Source organism: Megalops cyprinoides, chromosome 6, assembly GCF_013368585.1.
Source record: "Megalops cyprinoides isolate fMegCyp1 chromosome 6, fMegCyp1.pri, whole genome shotgun sequence".
NCBI classification, from domain to species: Eukaryota; Metazoa; Chordata; class Actinopteri; order Elopiformes; family Megalopidae; genus Megalops; species Megalops cyprinoides.
Window position 1 is genome coordinate 8,042,234 of NC_050588.1, and position 17,686 is coordinate 8,059,919.

General features: G+C 51.5%; 1 protein-coding gene across 5 annotated transcripts in view; it reads left to right on the plus strand.

The window, feature by feature from the left end:
• The window catches only part of samd11 (sterile alpha motif domain containing 11), a 64,704-nt gene that overhangs the window by 10,931 nt on the left and 36,087 nt on the right, over window positions 1-17,686 (plus strand). For all 5 annotated transcript variants that reach the window (XM_036532222.1, XM_036532224.1, XM_036532223.1 and 2 more), the window contains exon 3: window positions 6,255-6,430. In XM_036532222.1, the coding sequence (XP_036388115.1) occupies window positions 6,255-6,430 (176 nt within the window). The remainder of the gene's footprint in view (window positions 1-6,254; window positions 6,431-17,686) is intronic.

The window sequence follows — 17,686 nt, forward strand, 5'->3', positions numbered from 1 at the left end:
CAGAATTATAACATCAAAGCTTTTCTAACAGAAAGTGACATGATGACACACTTCTGGATATAGAGTACAGCTTTCTGTATGTATGTGAGAAATAAAATGAGAACTGAAATGAGAACCGAATTAGATCAAGCTCAGTGATAGCTACTTAAGTAATACTGCGAATTGTCATATCTAAGACTACTTCTTAAAAAGTCAGCTTTCATTTCATAGTTTGTTAAAGAACCACGAGTACAGCTTTCTTTCTTGCTGGGCTTCCCTAGGCAGTGCTCTTCCTCACATTTTTTACATTTCGAGAGAGAGAGAGATGGAGAAAAGTGAGAATGCCCGTGTCGTTACCTGTCCATAAAACCCTCCCGCGCTTGACTTGCAGGGCCCGCACAAACACTGCGAGAGCGGAGCTTGCACGCATCGCTGCGCTGCCACTGACCTCCTAGTGCGCGGGTGAACTGCTTCACCGGTCCGAGACAACCCCGCTCCGAGCCCCGGAGGGGCAGGGGGGTGGCAGGGGGGTGGTCGGGCGGGAGGGGGGGGGGTTACAGTTTGCTCTCGTGGCTTCCCTCCAACACTGATTTTAAACTATTTTTTCTCCCCAGCAGCCAAAACGTGATTTTTTTCCACACCAGTGTCGAATTTTCAAGTGATAAAAATACCTAACAGAGAATCGCGTTCTTGAAACTTTGTAGACATATACGGCATAACTACCTAGCTAGTTAAGTAAACTGTTTGCATATTTTTTTTGGTTTTGTTTTGTTTTATATTTCGAATTGAACAGAGTGCTAATGCGTAAATACTGTAGGATTACCATCAGCACACACGTGAAACATGTTGATTTAGCTAAATGGCTAGCTGCAGCCTCCCGCAAATGTAGTCGAAGCGGTTATTTATATTTTCGTTTTTTTTTTTTTTTTTTAATTGAACGCGCCAGTGAAGCGAGCCAGTGTGGCAACCGGGAGCCCCTCCTCCCTCTCTCCCTCTCTCTCTCTCTCTCTCTCTCTCTCTCTCCCCCCCTCTCCATTCCCTGAGCTCGCGCCAATTCTGCCCGCCGTCCCGCCCACGCGCTCACACACTGAGAGGTTACGGCAGACAGGCGCGTGACTCATTAGGCATTCATCCCCCGGGGAGAAGGTTGGGGGGGGGGGGGGGCGCAAGAGTTCCGCAGCTGCAGGAATGCCACGGGCAGCTACTGCTCCGTGTGTGCGTGCATGCGTGTATGTATAAATGTATGTATCTACGACTGTCACTCATTTTTGCATTTATGCATTTATACATGTCACCGCGGTAATAATCGTACACGCATAATTTGTTTTGGCAATTATTGTCGCACGGAACTGAACGCTCGCTTCTGTTTTTCTCGTATTTAATGACTACTTTAGACATGATCCAGCACATTTCAGTAGTGAATTGAAATAGAAATAGAAATTTCCTACACAGAACTAAAAGACAAACGCCACTGATTTTCCTTTGGGTTTAGATGCTGCTTGGCTGGCAGACAGCGTAATGGATGCAGTTGGGTTGAGTTAGCGGTCTCTGTAAAATGCGCATCGCACAGAGAGCCTTAATTCATACACATGTATTGTCCGTTCGAATGTGCCAGAGTCATGTGAAGAGATGTTTGAGGCAGGATACTACACACTGAGCTTTTTCTACTCTGCCAGCAAAAGGTACGACTACTGCAGTCAGCACAGGTTAACACAGGTGTCAGTAGTAGAAGCATCTGTCTTTTGTTTTGATGGATTGACATACATCAGTGTCATAGCCAAGGATCTGTCAACTGTCCGGATCATGCCAAGAAAATAGAATAAGTAGTTAGAAAGGAGGAAAAGCATTGCCAGGCCATTCATTTCGACTAGGACAACATCAGGGGCTCAGAGGCAAAGTGCTCAACGGCAAGGTGATGTGAGAGAGCTGATCAGAAACATGGCTGCCTTCAGAAGTCATTCCACTGTAAGGTTTCTCCTCCTGTTTTTGCTCCTCTGGTTTCTTCGAGGTGGCCCCAGCTATTTCACTCAACAGAGGGATGTAGCTAGCTGTAGGTGTTGAACCTGAAAGAGAGAGAGAGAGTGCACATTTGTATGTGTGTTTTTATGTGTGTGTGTGAGTTTGTGTGTGTGCGGATTGTAAAGTTTTCACAACTGAGGGTCAAGGCTGCTCAATTCAGGCCCACTCAACATGGCAGCTTGATATTACAGCATTTTGCATTCAAATGAAAGCATACAGGATTTAATTAGGAATGAATTTTAATTAAGGTAGGAACACATGAAACATGAATGTAATCAACAAGCGTTTAAGGCATTTGCGTGGCGGGTGAGCGTGTTTGCGTGCGTGTCTGCGCGCGTGTGCTTCAACTCAGCTGGGCCCGTAGCCCATAGCCCATTTCAGAAATAAAAATGTGGGAGGAGGTATTCACAGCAGAGCAGCTCGTTGGAAATTTCGAAATGTTTTTGTTTCCGTGGCCGTCTGATGTTTGACCACACACCGTGCTTTCGCAGAGTGTCTTGGCTCTGTAATGTGTCTGTGAGCATCTGAGCACGTGCTACCTTTTTCGGCTCTCCTCACCCCTGTTTGTCCGTTATATAAGAAAAATATATATATACTCATGTTTGAAAATAGAGAGAAGGTGACTGCTGCTTTGCTGTTAAAATGGTGAAAAAGGATGCTTACTGGAGCCAGGACTCTGAGAATCAGAAAAGACCAAAAAGATGATAAGAATAGCCTATCTCTTGGTTCTGTTGTCCATTCATCAAGCTGTATTATTGAACTTTCCAAGGCGCTTCTGTGTATGCGATTTTTTTTTCAAGGAGGATATTTCTTCTTACGAGAAGAGAACACTCAGGGGAGTTTTTAATGCTGTTAGGATGATATTAAAATTAGAATTTGCGCTTGCTTCTTTTGGCGGTACGCGTGCTCGCGTGTGGGGCATCACTTGCGTTTTTTAGCTCGCCGTTTTGGAATGACCTCCCTGGCGGAAGTTGCCGGAAATAGAGTAAATCTTAGGGTTCACGGACGGAGAAGGGTGATGTTTAGGGGCAGGTGAGAGGGTGTTGGAGGGTGGGCTCGGTGGGGGGCAGGGGGTTGAACGGTCAGAGGAGGAGCTGGGCAGGGGTGTGTCCATGTGTAGCAGCCCCTTTTCAGTGTCTGTCTGCAGCGATCCAGCCTAGGTGAAGTGGGGATGAAGCCTCTCTCCGCCACCCAACCCTGCAGCCCCACTCTTCTCCTCAAACTCTCACAGGCTGCGCCGTTCACTTCCGCAGAAGCCACTGTCAGCCAGTGGCTCGTTCTGAGCCGCCGCGTTAATCTGAACTGTCAGTAAATCGCTAGCAAGGGGGGCTAAACTGTTAATGATCGGAGGTGTGACCAGCCTGGGGATCTGGGCCGTGCCGCTCGACGTGGTGCTCAGCCAATGGCAGGGGAGAGAAGCCAACAGCGCCTAAGCTGCAGGCCCCAGCCTTTCGACACCACAGCGTCTCCGAGTCACAGGCGGCCGCCCCGCGTTGTTTGGTCTGTCTCGCAGTCCTGCTAGAAGCGGGCGTTACACACGCACTGGAGCAGCCGTGTGTGTGTGTGTGTGTGTGTATTTGTGTGGGGGAGTGCTGCCTGCTCATATGGAAGAGATTTGGCGTGTTTGTGTGTTTTTGTGCCCGTGTGTGCGTGTGTGTGTGCGCGCACGCCTTAAGAGAACCACAAAAGCAAAAACAATAACAACGAGGAAGAAAGCGGGAAGGAGGCGAAGCTCGGAAGCCCCCAAGCTCTGGCGTCCCGGCCTCCACCCCTCCCCCACCTGGATTCATGAAACTTTAACGAAGCCGTCGTGCCGCCAACCCCCGGGTTTTGAAGGAATAAAGGCGCGAGAGAGAAGGGGGGGGGGGGTAAGGAAAGAGAGAAAGGAGAGGGAGAGTAAAAAATAAAGAATGAATCCCCGCGCACCTCGCCAAAAGAAAAGCGAAAGGAGAGCCTGCCGAGAGCTGTGCGGCCCTGATCGTCCTCAGGGACGCCCGCCTCTTTTCTTTTTTTCCATCCTTTTCAGAATGTATGCCGCTCGAGAGGATCCGGCAGAGCAGTTGCACCTGTTTGCCTCTTGGCTAGCCCCACTACTCCCCCCCCCCCCCCCCCCCTCCCTCGCTCTCACCCCAGCCCGCCACTCCTGCCACAGGCCCCTGGGGGGCGTGTGTGTGTGTGTGTGTGTGTGTGTGTGCCTGTGTGGAGGTGCAGGGGGGTGTAGGGTAGGCGTGCGGAGGAGGGAACAGCCGGAGGGCTAGTCAGAGTCTCAGGGAGAGAGAGGACGCCGGTGTGCAGAGGCGTACAGCTCGGGCCCTCAGAGCCAGGCCCTCTGGAGAGCGCGGCCTCTCCCTCTCCAGCTTGACAGAGGGCCGTTAATCCGCTGCGACCTCTTCGGGTCACATTAACGGTCGTCGGGCTTCACCCGCCGAGCCCCCGAGGGTCAGGAATCCCTTTATTTCCCCACTCTCATTAGAACAGAAGAGGAAAAGGAAGATTACTTTCTGTGTCCCTTAACTAACTTGTCATGGTGTGCTTCATAGCGAGCATTCACAGATAGAATAATGGTAATACGACTGACCTACTTTAACATCCGGTTTATCATGGGATATTACCGATTGCAAAATAACAAACCCAATTCAAATGGTCAAAGTAATGACCGCAATGATAAATAAATAAATGCTGGTAAAATAAGCTTGTTAAATGAAGTTAGGTTGTTTAAAACCTGTAAGGCAAAGGACAGTTCAAATGGTGGGGAGCATAGTTTTAAAAAACTAAAATAAGGAACAAAGTGCCTCACACGCGTACCCCCGCCCATCAGAGACCAGCGAAACCCCGCCTCCTTTCAACTAAATAAGTGCGAAAAGTGCCACCCGCTGCCTCTCTCACTGTGCCGTCCGTTTATTTTGTCGAAGTGTGTAATGTTGCGGCTGGCGTTCAGTGGATGTGGGGACCGAGTTACTGACGCTGACGAAACTGGACGCAGCAGTTGCACTTCAGTCATGTTATGTTATGTGTCATGGTAAGGCCACCGTCCCTGGCCGTCCATGGTTTAGCAGCAGTTGCTGCTGGTGGGGAGATGTCTACAGTGGGCATAACACTGGTGATCTGACTGAAGTTGTCCTTCAGAAAGCATGACTGCGGTTACAGCCAACTTAATGTATGTTAGATAATCTAATGCACCAACGGCAAAGAAATTCTCATACAGACTGAAAAATAAAAAATAAATGTCCTGGCTTACCTGCAAGCAAGCATTCCATGGGGGGAACATGTACATCTTACTATAAACAAATGGGAAAGTTAGCATTCTGAATGAATGGGAGCGTTAGTACTCTGAACGAATGGTAGTGTTTGTGCTCTCAACAAATGGGAGTCTTAGCGCTTTGAAAAAATACAAGTGTTAGCGGTCTCAATGAAGCATTAGTTAGCATTAGCCCTTTCTATGAAAGCGTATGTTAGCGCTCTCAGCAAAGTTAGCGCTCTTGCACGAGCACCATTCTACACTGCTGTTTCAGCTCAGCTCGCTCTCTCCTTTCAGACTGTAAGGCCGTGCAGCTGAGAGATTTTAAGGCACATTTAGATGGGGGGGTGGGTTAACGGCGATTTTAATTGGCGCTGCTTCATTTCGGTCATGTGCGACGTGGTGGCAAGGAGCCCCTGTGGCAGTTCCCTGCGCTCGAATAATTGGTGATAAATAACTGAGCAGTTATGTGCCCCACGTCCCTCATTCTCGGTAAGTAACTGTCTCTCAGGTACAATAAGGGCCATAAAATGATTTTATTATATTGCTGCGAAAGTCCTTTTTTTCCTTCAGAATTTTTTTTTTGTAGCACGGTTCAATTCTTGCCAACACAAAGCCCCAGATATCTAGGAAGGTATGACGTTCATACTTCTTCAGGTCGTGGACCTCTAGGTTTTAATTGCTTGATTTTAATCGATGAGAGCTGTCAGTCTGGTCTTGCTCTTCTGAATAGGGTGTGAGAAATATTGTTGCATGGCCACTGTAAGGCAGGTGTCAGTGGCTTTGAATTAGGTTTGAAGGCGAGTCTGTGAGTTGCTGTTGCACGCCGGGTCCTCAGAATTGGTTCCTCTTTGTAAAGCCGCCCGGCCGGGCGATCGATAGATAAGCGGCCTCTTGAAATGCTTCGGCTCTTGCGACCTTAGCGCCACGCGCATGCTGGCTTGCTCTGGTGACAGCGTTCAGGAGCGGAGAGCCGCGTCCTCACAAGGGCCCCCCCCGTGTGTGTGTGTCTGCGCAGAACCGCGGGCGCCTGGCGGAGAAGCGCACCACCCCCCTACCCCCGACACGGGTCCCCAAGAAGGAGCTGGCGTCCGCCTTCAGCAGCGACGACAGTGAAGGCAGCGACAGAGCCAATGGTGACCACGGCGACGTCAAGCAGGAGGATGAGCTGCGATTCGGTGTCATGAGAAAGAGGTGAGACCGCCGCCTCCGTCCACCCCCCCACCCCCCATTTCCCCTGCGTCCACTTAAATGGAGAAGCTCCTCCTCCCCATCTAGCTCCCGCCCCCATCTCTCCACTTAATTCTTAAAGAGAAAACCAGAGCCAGTCTCTGGCCTGTTTATTACCAAACTGTGTCCGTCTCTCTCTCAAGTCGTAACTGCCGCACAGAGACGGCGGCGAGGGGTCGGGCTCACTCGCCCCGTTAGCTGGGATTTACAGCGTCTCGGTAACCTTGACCACAGAAAGCCCCGCCACGTGCACGCACGGCACACGGTACGCAGCAGACACATGTGCCGCCGGCGCCGCCAGCGCCCCCGACTCCTAAAGGAAGGAGCGGAGCCGGCGCGGAGAGATGAAAGCCGAGCTCGGCTGCCGCGGACCCGGCCCCTTTGATCTGCTAATGCGAGGCTCCAGGTCTCCGCAGAGATCGAGCCAAAATCGATGCTGCTCTCCTCCCCCTGCAACGTACTTACAGCGCAGAGTAGTCACGACGTACGCGTAGTCACGTGTTCTGGATCCACCGGCCCAGAGGAAGTAACTAACCCCCGGGTTCAAAGAACGTTTGTCCTTTGAAAACAAATGCAGGCTCCCCTTTGGTGCCGTGCAAACACGATTTTTCTCATTCACTTTGGCGATCGCAACCAAACCGTGAAGGAGGAAAAAAAACCCTGACGTTTCACTGTCTGCCAAAGTGAAAGACAAATGTTGATTGAGCCAACGGGTAAATCCTTTATAGCGGCGTCAAACTTAAGTAATCACGCGGAGCGCTGTTGTAAAATTGACACGAACTGCTGTTTACTTACGCGTCCGTGTTTATACATTTCACAAAACCATGGCGCAGTAAAACAACATGGCATACATTTGACAGCAATAACAGGAAACGCCTGAACGGACAGGAACCCATATAAACTCTTTCAGATGGTGAAGAAGGCGTGACTGAGTGCTGATTGAACGAGGCACGTGCCGCACGCTCTCTCGCGAGTGTGTGTGTGTGTGTGTGGTGCGCGCGTGTGTCGGCGTGGATGTCTGGGGCAAGGTCGGTCAGCAAGGTGAGGCGGACGCAGAACCCCGCTAGATGAATAAGAGCGTGACCCTTTTTTTTAGCGGGGTCAGGGAGTGTGGTGTCCCGCAGTGACGGCCGCGTCTCTCCACAGCGGCACCCAAGACCATCGAGTTGAGCATGTGAGTCACAGGTCTGATGTGAGGTGCGGTGCCCACGTTGCACAGGCAAAGCACAGAAAAGTCTTGCTGTCACACTTTGCATACACTTGCAGAAGAGCTCATTCACACAGTTGTTGTGAGGTGTCTGTAGGCTGGCTAAGGCGCTACAGCTTTGGAGAGTCGCAAGTCACTTACAGCACGAACGCCGTGAGGTGTCTGGTGTGCTCCAGACCCGGTAGCCACTTGAAAAACGCCTATGAACGTGTCAGGGGTCTTCTGACTGGCGAGTTTCTCGAGAAAGAACGGCAGGTGCTGCTATGAAAGGTGACAGCGGGGGGTGTGGGGGGGCGGGTTCAGTTCTGAGTAAAAAAAAAAACTGAATAATGAACTGTCGAGAAACCGAATGTGTAAGCGTCAGTTTCAGAGAAACTGTCACTTCTGTGAGAGAGGTGCTTGGATAAATGGACACGGTCCACACTTCTCACAAGACCCACCTTTGAAATGAGTGTAAAACTGACGAAAGGAGGGGTGAGATCTACGGCCTGCGTGTGGGTTTGACATCTGAACGCGCCGCTGAATACCAACACAGGAAGTGTGAGGCACGGGCAGTCGCCGATCGACGCTCGCAGAGAGCAGCAGCTCGCATTGGCTGTGAATGTCGCTGAATTTCAGGGAGGAAATTGACAGCTGCAATAAAAATAACAAGCGCAGAAAAAGCACACAGCCAAAATACAAGCAGTTAACATGCAGTGGCCGGTATCTGCATCTATACTCTTGTCTGTATCTGAATCTGTATACATGAAGGTGTAGTGTTGCAGGTGAGCAGCAAAGGATAGGACACTCCATCTATCCATCAAACCTGGTAAAGCAAAACCAGTGAGCGCAGAGAGGACTTTGAATGGCAGGCGCGCGGGCCAATCAGTAGCGCAGAGTTTTAACAGACCTCAGAGCGGCCAGCCTGGTTGGTCAGAGGGCATTGTCCTTTGCCCAGGGTGACTCTGGCAGTATGGTAATGAGCCTTTCAATCTGATTTGCTCGCGCAGAGCATATCCCCGCCTCTTGACCCAGGCCTGCCAGGGGCGCAGCAGAGGGAGGCAGAGCGTTAGACAGAACAGCTCGCGCTCTTACGCAGGCCAGAGTGGGTAAACTGTCTTGGGTAGCACTGAGATTCAAGAGTTTTGCAAGTCCTGTGATTTTCAAGATTTTGACAAAAGAAGAGCCGTGTTCCCATATCCTCTGTCTGATTTTTAGATTAAAATTTGTGGAATATTTTTGACTACCCTGGTAAAGATTTTCAGAAAGTGCATTAGCATCTGTACGTTATACATCAGTGTATTAGAACACCCATTGTTAAAGGGTTTTCAGGGAACCCGAAGTCTGGAAAAAAAAAAAACAGGAATAGAAACAGCACATGTTTAAACTCCCCTGGCTGACAATAAGAGTACCAAATGCACTGTTAGGTTGAATTGGGCTGGACTCTCTCTATTGGGCTGTGACTTCTCAGGTGGTCACCTCTCTTACATCTGATTTCTTGGGTCCTGCCTTCACTGGGCTGTCTTTAGCTTCGGATTGCTCCCAGCTTTGGGTTGATCTCCGTGTTGATCTCGGCGCCGGGGGCTGATCTCGGCTCGGGGGGGCTGGCCTCGGCTCCGTGCTGGGAGGCGGGCGGGCTCTCGGGGGAAGCGCCGGCCCGTGTCACGAGGGGCAGGAAGAGGAAGTAGCTGCTCGCTGGTCGGCGGCGGCGACAGAAAGGCGTCAGAGTAAGTTGAGCGGCGGCAGCAGGCCGCGCGGGCCCGCCTTGAGAATCCAGTCTCACAGATGGCAGGGCCTAGTGAGAGGATGACTAATCGCCAAGTGATCTGTTCCTGTAAATCAAACACACACACACACACACACAATAAAAACAGCATAGCCCCTCTCTGTATCAGCCAGGGGCGCCAAGAAACGCAGCTACGCAGCCGTGACTTTGAGAACTTCATCGGATTTTAATTCCGCATCTTAAATGCCTTCAGGTCACTCTATTCTTTTATTGCATTTAGCTAGTTGTCCGGCCATATGGTTACAGCGTGGCGTATCTGTCTTGTGCTTCTTGCCTACATTTATGTATGTACAGTATGTGATTGGACGCTCTCAGTAGGTCAAAGTATATACGTGTGTGCTGTTGGTGTAGCAATAATAAAATACACGTCCCTGGGTTCCCCCATCACATTCGTGCTAATATTTCCTGTGCATTTTCCGTGTTTTAGTGCCCTGGTTACAGATGCAGAGTATGTATACGCGTCAGTTTCTGCAGATTTTTGGAGACCCATTTTTGATACCCATTTATCTGTGCATGAACCAAGAACACGTATCCCAGGTACCCCCCTCCACTGTGTTCTTTTCTGGAGTGGAAACACGCATGGCAGAGCATGGACCGCATCCACAGGGAGGTCGCGGCGGGGTTCAGCCTTTCCCGCGAAACGCGCTGGGGCCAGGTGGAGCCGGGCCGGGCCTGGGTTGGGGCGGCGGAGGGGCGGGGGGGAGAGGAGTTTGGAGACGCCGGGCTGCGAGGTTGTCACCGTAGGCGGTCTGTAATTACAGACGCGCGCAGACTCATGGTCCCTTAATGCAGGAAGGTCACGGCGAGGTCGGTGCATTACCGGGAGCTAATGAGACGCGGGCGAGGAGGGAGCGCTCCCCCCCCCGCCAATAACACGCTGTGCTTCAGGGAGAAGAAACCGAGACGGCAAAAAAACACACAGCCCTCTCGAAACGCTCTCGAAGCGCTCTCTCGTACCTGGCCTCTGTTGCTCCGGATCGATAACATCATTCCTTTAAAACAGAAGCTGCGCTGTGTGGAGTCGAGAGTTGAGGTATGAAACAATGATTTGGGATTTGCAATAAGTAAGTGTGGGCAAGAGACAGGGCTTTCATTAAAATACATATAAAGATACATAACTTTTACTGGGTGAATTTCACATTTCCGCTGCACTTGAATGAATACACCACTCAACGCTACTTTTTCTGAATCCCACTAAATCCCAGACATACCGTGTGGAATGGATGTCTGTTAAAACTGTAATCCATTTCCAATAAAATAATGTCAAAAGGATAGTATTGAATATATAAACCGAATGAGGCTGGTTTCTTTCATTGATTCACTCAAAAAAAAAAACGGACAGTGTGTTACATTGTAGGTATCGAATGGTAACGCAGAGGGAACCGTGCAGCGTGGGGAAGGTCCCGCTAAACTTATTACCGAGGTTTTCAGTCGGCGCGCCCGCTCGCTAAGACGCTAACACATTTACAGGACACTCAAGACCGACACGCAGGGCTTTTACCCTTTGAAAGGCGACGGACACCGTGGAGCCGCGGCTCCGGCCTCTTCCTGAAGACCCGCCATTCATCCCCACTTTGCGCAAATGCGGGTCTGACCGAAACAGATAATAGGATGTTCAGTCTCCGGAATTAGATTTCCATTGAATGCAGCCCAGTAAGTGAGTTGCGGAGGGGTCTAAACGAATTGGATTTTGTCGACGGATGGTAAAAAACGGGGTGGTCGTGGCGGTGGTGGCGGGGGAAGGAAGGGGAGGGACCGCCTCCCCTGGCGAGAATGGCAGATTACCGCCTGTTGTGATCACTGCCACTGTTGCGTGGTCATTTTCTGCCCGTTTGCCGTCACATGCCCAGTTTTTCCATCAGCAGTTGCCGCTCGGTGAAAGAACATCAGCGGGCGTAGCCTGAACAATCTTTCAGTCGATGCAGCGAAATGAGGGGAGAGCCAACGGGTAACAAGATTCGGGGATTCACCGAGAGAGGGGTCTTAGGAGATGTTGTCATTCATGACAAAGGACTGTACAGGTTCATCTCCAAGCCCCCCCCCCCGCCACTACATCTTTTAACCAGATTAATGTTAAGGGCTACCAGCTTTACTTACGATTAACAGTCGGGCCCACCAGCACGTATCGAGAGGCTCGTCAGTGCTTTACAGTAAGTATGTAAAGAGCAGGCTTAGGAGGTGCACTCTGAAATTACAGCGGATCACGGACCTGTGATACTGCAGAACCGCAGCCTCCCTGCCCATGAAGGTAACGCGCTCTCGCTGTAGGCGTCACGTTCGGGACGAGGCTTTGGGTCGAAAGGTCACCGAAGGTGACGCCCGCGGGCTTAGAGCCGGGACGCATTCCGTGCGTCAAACAGTACCTGAGACGGCAAAGTGCGCCAGGCAACAGAAACCCCACGAAACCTCCGAAACGGCTTGGATTCGCCCGAGCCCTAAGCTAAGCAGATAGTCAATGTGTGGGTCCGTGCTTTTAACATGCAGAAAGCTCCAAGCGAAAATTGAGCGGAAAAACCCCCCCTACCTGCATGCAGTTCTCCTGGATGCGCAGATAAGGCTTCGATTAAAATGTGCTGACTGTAAGTCTGGGTATTTACTGAGCAACCATGACGCATCATATAATTTACTCCTGCTGACAAGGGACGTCCCAGGGACTCAGCTCACCCTCCCAAAAATGGCCACTGAGTCTCGAATATGAAGGCCTCGGGAAACTGAGAGCGGGCGCGAGCACGCGCGGGTGGCGCGGTGCAGAAATAGAACCAGTCTGTCCGACCGGGCACGAGCTGGGTTTTTTTTGGTTCCGCCCAAACCCAATCCATATGCGATAGCCACTGACAGACAGGCAAGGCAGGTCATCGGGTCCAGCTCGGGGGGGGGGGGGGGGGGGGTGAGGTTGTCACCATGGATAATTCTTTATGGAGAGGGAGCGAGGGAGAGAGAGGGAAGCGGTGGATAGCGAGCACGGTGCCCGTTTTGTCGCGACTTTGGCACCGTTCTACCCCACCCTGCACGGCTCTGCACAGCTGCTCAGACGCCCTTTAAATCCTTGCTATAAATTCAGCTGCATACGAAGAAGGGTTTAACCTGTCTGTGCTACGAACGCAGAGCGTTGGTGGCGCAAAGCAGCCGCGACCTCTCTCTCTCTCTCTCTCTCTCTCTCTCTCTCTCTCTCTGCCTCTCTCCCTCCCTCTCTCTATTCTATCTCTCCCTCTCTCTCTATTCTCCCTCCCTCGCTCTCTCTCTCTCGCTCTCTCTCTCCCTCGCTCTCTCTCTCTCTCTCGCTCTCTCTCCCTGCGGGATGTCGAGCGCTGGTGACAAGGCCGATAGCTCCTTATCACCAGTGATGCTCAGGGAAGGAGCCCACTGAGTCACAGAACCTTGCAGAACCGGGCCGAGTTCCAGGAGCTGTGTAAGAGTCTGTCAGAGCTGGTACGTACCTGCGATGCGTTGCCGTGGTGTGTTGCCATGCGCTTTTTATCCAGCCGTTGGATGCTTGGGCAGTGCCAATGGGCAGCCTCATTTTCTTTGCAGTGGAGCGTGCTCGGCTCAACGCAAGAGCTTATCCGCGAATTGCGATATTTAAAGAAAAGGAACACGTTTCTGGGAAATAATGTGAAAGCCATGTTGCCTTCATGGAAATTATGGAAAAAATACGCCGGTCTATGCCAATTTATGTTTAATGCCTTACAGTGTGCCATTTTTAACGCAGTTATTAATGTATTCTCTGTTGTGCTGCTCCAGGTGATTTAGTTAACTGACTTCTTGTATATTTGTGCATATGTTTGGGTTTAAATGCGGTCTCACAGGATGTAGTGCAACTGAACAGTCTTGTAAAATTATTATTATGGGAAAAAATATTAAACCAAGTGACAGTTTCTGGTACTTTCTACTATGAAAGTCCTGGCTGGTGCACATTAGCATGCCCTCCACCTAAGATGCTGCAACAAAGGTACGGGGAGTAGATAAGCATGCCTTTGCTATTTAAATGTCATTATTAGTAATTGCCTTCAGCTCCTAATAAAAAAGGGATTTAGGTATTCACGTTGCTCTAAACCACAGGTAATTAAAGTTAAGATGCATATAGGTGTTTTTTTCTATCTTTATATGCAAAGGGGGGAATTTCTTTGTGTTGTTGAGATTTGTTGGTCGCCGCCTGTGAAGGATATTGGAGTCGATGTGGTAATGACAGATCTGTGAGAGCGGAGTGATTGGGCGTTCAATGGTACCTTCAAGGGAAAAGGAGAAGACTTGTTGTTTCCTCACTTTGCTTCCTGGGTCCCCATCCCCCAAGGAATCGAGATTCTCAGATCTTTATTTTTCATAACACTCGTCCTCTGCCGAAGACAGAAAGCACCACGCAATTCGATAACCGCCTCAAACTCTTCTCACCTCAACTCTCCTCCCCCCCCACACAAATGGAAGCACTGCTAAAACAAAACAAAAAAAAGGCATCCACGTACGACAGAGAGGAACTTCGTGTCCCCGCACTGACGAAATCAAAACGATCATTTTCCGTGTCCTTCTGCAACCCGGAAAGTTTTTCATCGACGCGGCGCGCTCAAACTCGGGGACCGAACGTACTGGCTCCCGCTGCAGAAATCACGGCCCTCCTTGGTATTTCTGGCCAGCCGCCCATCCCGTGGGGTTCAGGTTCAGCCTCTCGGGCGAAAAGGAAAATAAACGTTTCTTTGAACAGCCCCTCTTAATTAAGATGAAGAGGCGCTGTGACATTCTTCTCTGTGGTGGAGGTCTCTTGGGTTTGCGCCGTGGCGTTTTTTTTTTTTTTTTTTACTGTGTGTGTGCAGGGAGGCAGAGGTTCAGGGCGCGCCATCTGAGACAGGCTGGCCCGTGGGAGGGCGAGGTGATTACCCTTCGGGGCGGAGGCGGGGAGGGGGGGGAAGTCCCGGCCTGTGATGGAAAAGACCTAGTTTCGGGCCCGGCCTCGCCCACACCGTGGGCACCGGAGGAAAGGATTCCCCTGGGGAGCTCTGCTGAGAAACCGGCCGGTCGCCACGGGGATCCCCGGCCCCTCCTCCTCCAGGAATGAGCAACACAGCGAGCGAACCCCCGCCCCCAGTGCCAGGGTGGACAGAAAAGCAAAAAAAATGTTAAAAAAAGAGGAAAACATCTCGTTTTCGTTTTTCGCTCTCTTGCCTTGCAGTGCGTGAAGAAAGAGCACGAGGTTTTCCTTCTCTGCAGCTGTGGTTGCGCGTGGGCGGTCCTTGCCTTCTCGTCACTGACACAAACCGGCCTGGCTGAGGAGCGCGGGCTCGGAGTGACGGCTCGGCACGGGACCACCGACGGGTGACAGAACAGGTGTGGAATTCACGTGCCGTCACCAGGCTGCGGCTATCGAAAAGCGAATTTACCTATACCCCCACTGCCCCCTGCAAAAAAGGGCTGCGTTTTATTCGAGATAAACCTCTTTGAGGCCCTGCAACACCCCAAAGAGAGAGAGCTATTAACTCAGATTTAAACGTAGACACTGCTTGAAAGAGATGTGAAGTTGGTGGAGGACAGGCCAAGACCTCGCGCTCAGAGATCCTCTCCTCACGCTCGCGGTGTCTGAGCTGCAGATGCGACACTGATTCAGGTTCCTGCCCAGAACTGCCAGATGCTCTGATAAGAGAGGCAGGCCCAACCGCTGCTATTTATGCGCTGGAGGGAAAACGCCCCCCCCCCCCCCCCCCCCCCCCCCCTCCATTTACCGTAAGCCGGCTGCAGACGGCTTGTCTCGGGCGAGGACGATCTCTCGAGCAGGTGAGCGAACGCGCTCAGAAAGGAGAGCGCGGCTCTGAGGCGGGAGCAGAGAGAAGCAGACCAGAAAGTTTTTTGGCGTATCGTTAAAGAACCCGGGGTCTAATCAGGCTGAGCTCCCCAGCTCCCCCCCCCCCCGAATCCGTCAGAGACCGAGGTGCGCAGAACCCCCCGCTCCGCCGGAGGTGTATCGACCTCACGTGAGCCCGTATACGGCGCACGTACAGGAACAGCTGCCGAGCCCAAGAGGACGCAGCCCGCTCTTATTTTATTCATGGAGCTACTTGTTTATTTATTTCTCACTCTCTCTTTATTACTTTTTTCTCCCTCGCTCTCCCTCCCTCGCTCTCTCTCTCCTCTCCCTCTGTATTCAGCTCTGTTTGGCCTGGCTGTGGAAAGAACAGAGGCCCTTGTTAGCAGCAGTGCTGAAAAACAAACACTAAAAGCTCAGCTTCTCTTAGCTCACAGAGCTACTCACAGGTGTGAAACTGCAAAAGTGTGCCATAGATTTTTTTAGACGGATTTTTCTTTCGGTCCGGTATGAGTCAGGTCTGATATCATATCGTGTAAACAACAATACCGCGGTTTTAGGTAATAAAAGTATGTGTTTTTTTCGGACTGGTGTGTCGGGCTCGGTGCGAGGCGTGGTTCAGAGCAGTCTCCGCTCTGAGGCTGCTAATGAGATTGCAGAGCCGGCTGAACTGGGGTCAGTGCTGGTCCCAAAGTCGCACTGGACAGCAGCTGTTGCAGTCAGGCAGATACCCCCCCCGCCCCCCCCCCCCGCACGCGCACCTGCGTGTGCTCTCCGACGTCCAATCGCTGCCTGTTTCTGCCGTCTGGGGGCAGGACGCCACCTTTTTGGCTTTTCGGCCAACGATACGGGCTTGCCGATCGCTGTGCCTTCCAACATGGCACCAGGCCGCCTCGATGCGACCTCGATTTGACGACCTCCCGCAACCCTTCCGATCCCCGATCTCTGCCCCCCCACCCCTGTCACACCGAGCGCCCGTGCCGGTGGCCCCCTGCCGCCACCACCCTCTGCCAGGGACACGCTGTCAGGGTCTGGGCATTCCTTCCCTGCGATCGGCACGGTTTCAGAATCACCCCCCCCCCCCTCCCTGCACACTGCCTACGCTCCAGATCGTTCTTTTCCACGTCTCTGAACTGAGGCCGCGGCGTACGCCAGAGAGCACAGCGCAGGTGCACCCGCATCTAACTGTGAGCACAGGCCCCCGCCCCCAACCCCACCCCGTTCGCCCCTGCCACGCCCACACAGCCCACAAAAGCAAAACAAAGTCCAAACGCCAAAACAAAACAGGGACCGCTGTGTGGGTCTCCCTACAGCGTGCGTGGCTGGCGAGGTCATGTCTCCAGCTGTTCGGAAGATCACATCTGATGTGTGATCTCACGATTATTATTATTTTTCATTGTTTTTCAGATGCATCAGTAAGATCTTCCTGTTTTTGTGCATTATACATAGGTGCTGTATAGTTCGTTGTACCGTATTTGTTATGCTGTATTACAAATGTCAAATACGCTTATAACCTCAGTGGCACAGGTAGGCAGCTTCCCATCCCAACCCATCCTAAATTAGGTGTTATATCTCCTGGATAGAAATTGAATTCTGTGACTTTATTTGTATTTATTTACTCAGTCATAATTTATGGTTAATCTGTCTGACTCCAGAAGTGAAGACTTGTCTTTCTTGAGCGTGCTATTTTATATCCAGAGTCGCACACGACTTGAATACCTACCCGAACAACAGGCCTATGAGGGGTAGCAGGCCACAGGGAGGGGCTGAATATTTTGAATGTTTTTCTCGCCTCCAGAGGTGTAAGAGCAGCCAGTCTGGGGCATCTGACCTCTGTGGCAGGCCGCCTGTCTCTGGCAGCGGCGGCGGTGGCGGCGGCAACGTCGCTGGCTCCGACCCCCGTGGGCGGGCGGGACAGGGACCGCCTGGCATTCACGCGCACAGCACGGCCGGCGGAGCGCTGACCTCGATCCATTTAAAGTGTTTCGGGGACAGCCTAAAATTACAGTGGCAGCTGCCGCAAACAGCCAGGCTCGTTTTATTGGGGGCCGAAAGCGGCGTGCAAAATAAGCATCATAAGCGGTGAGAAGGCTAATGCCTCTACGGATTCTACAGGAACAAAAGCACATAAAAACAGAATTAAAACTAATCTCCCCAGCAACATCTCTGCTCTCTGGGTGACGCGAGGACGTGCGCCTGTGATGCTGATACACACACACACACACACACACACACACACACACACACACACACACACGTGTGTACACACATGTACATGACATACACAATCCTTATCTACATGCTTATGATGTGGGGGTTCCCTACATAATACACACAATGCTGTGTGCAAAAACAATGTCTGCAAACCTTTGTTGCACATATGTACATGATCCTGATCCACACACATACACACACACACACACACTCTTGCCCAAGGTCCCCGTGCAGTGCCCTGCCAGT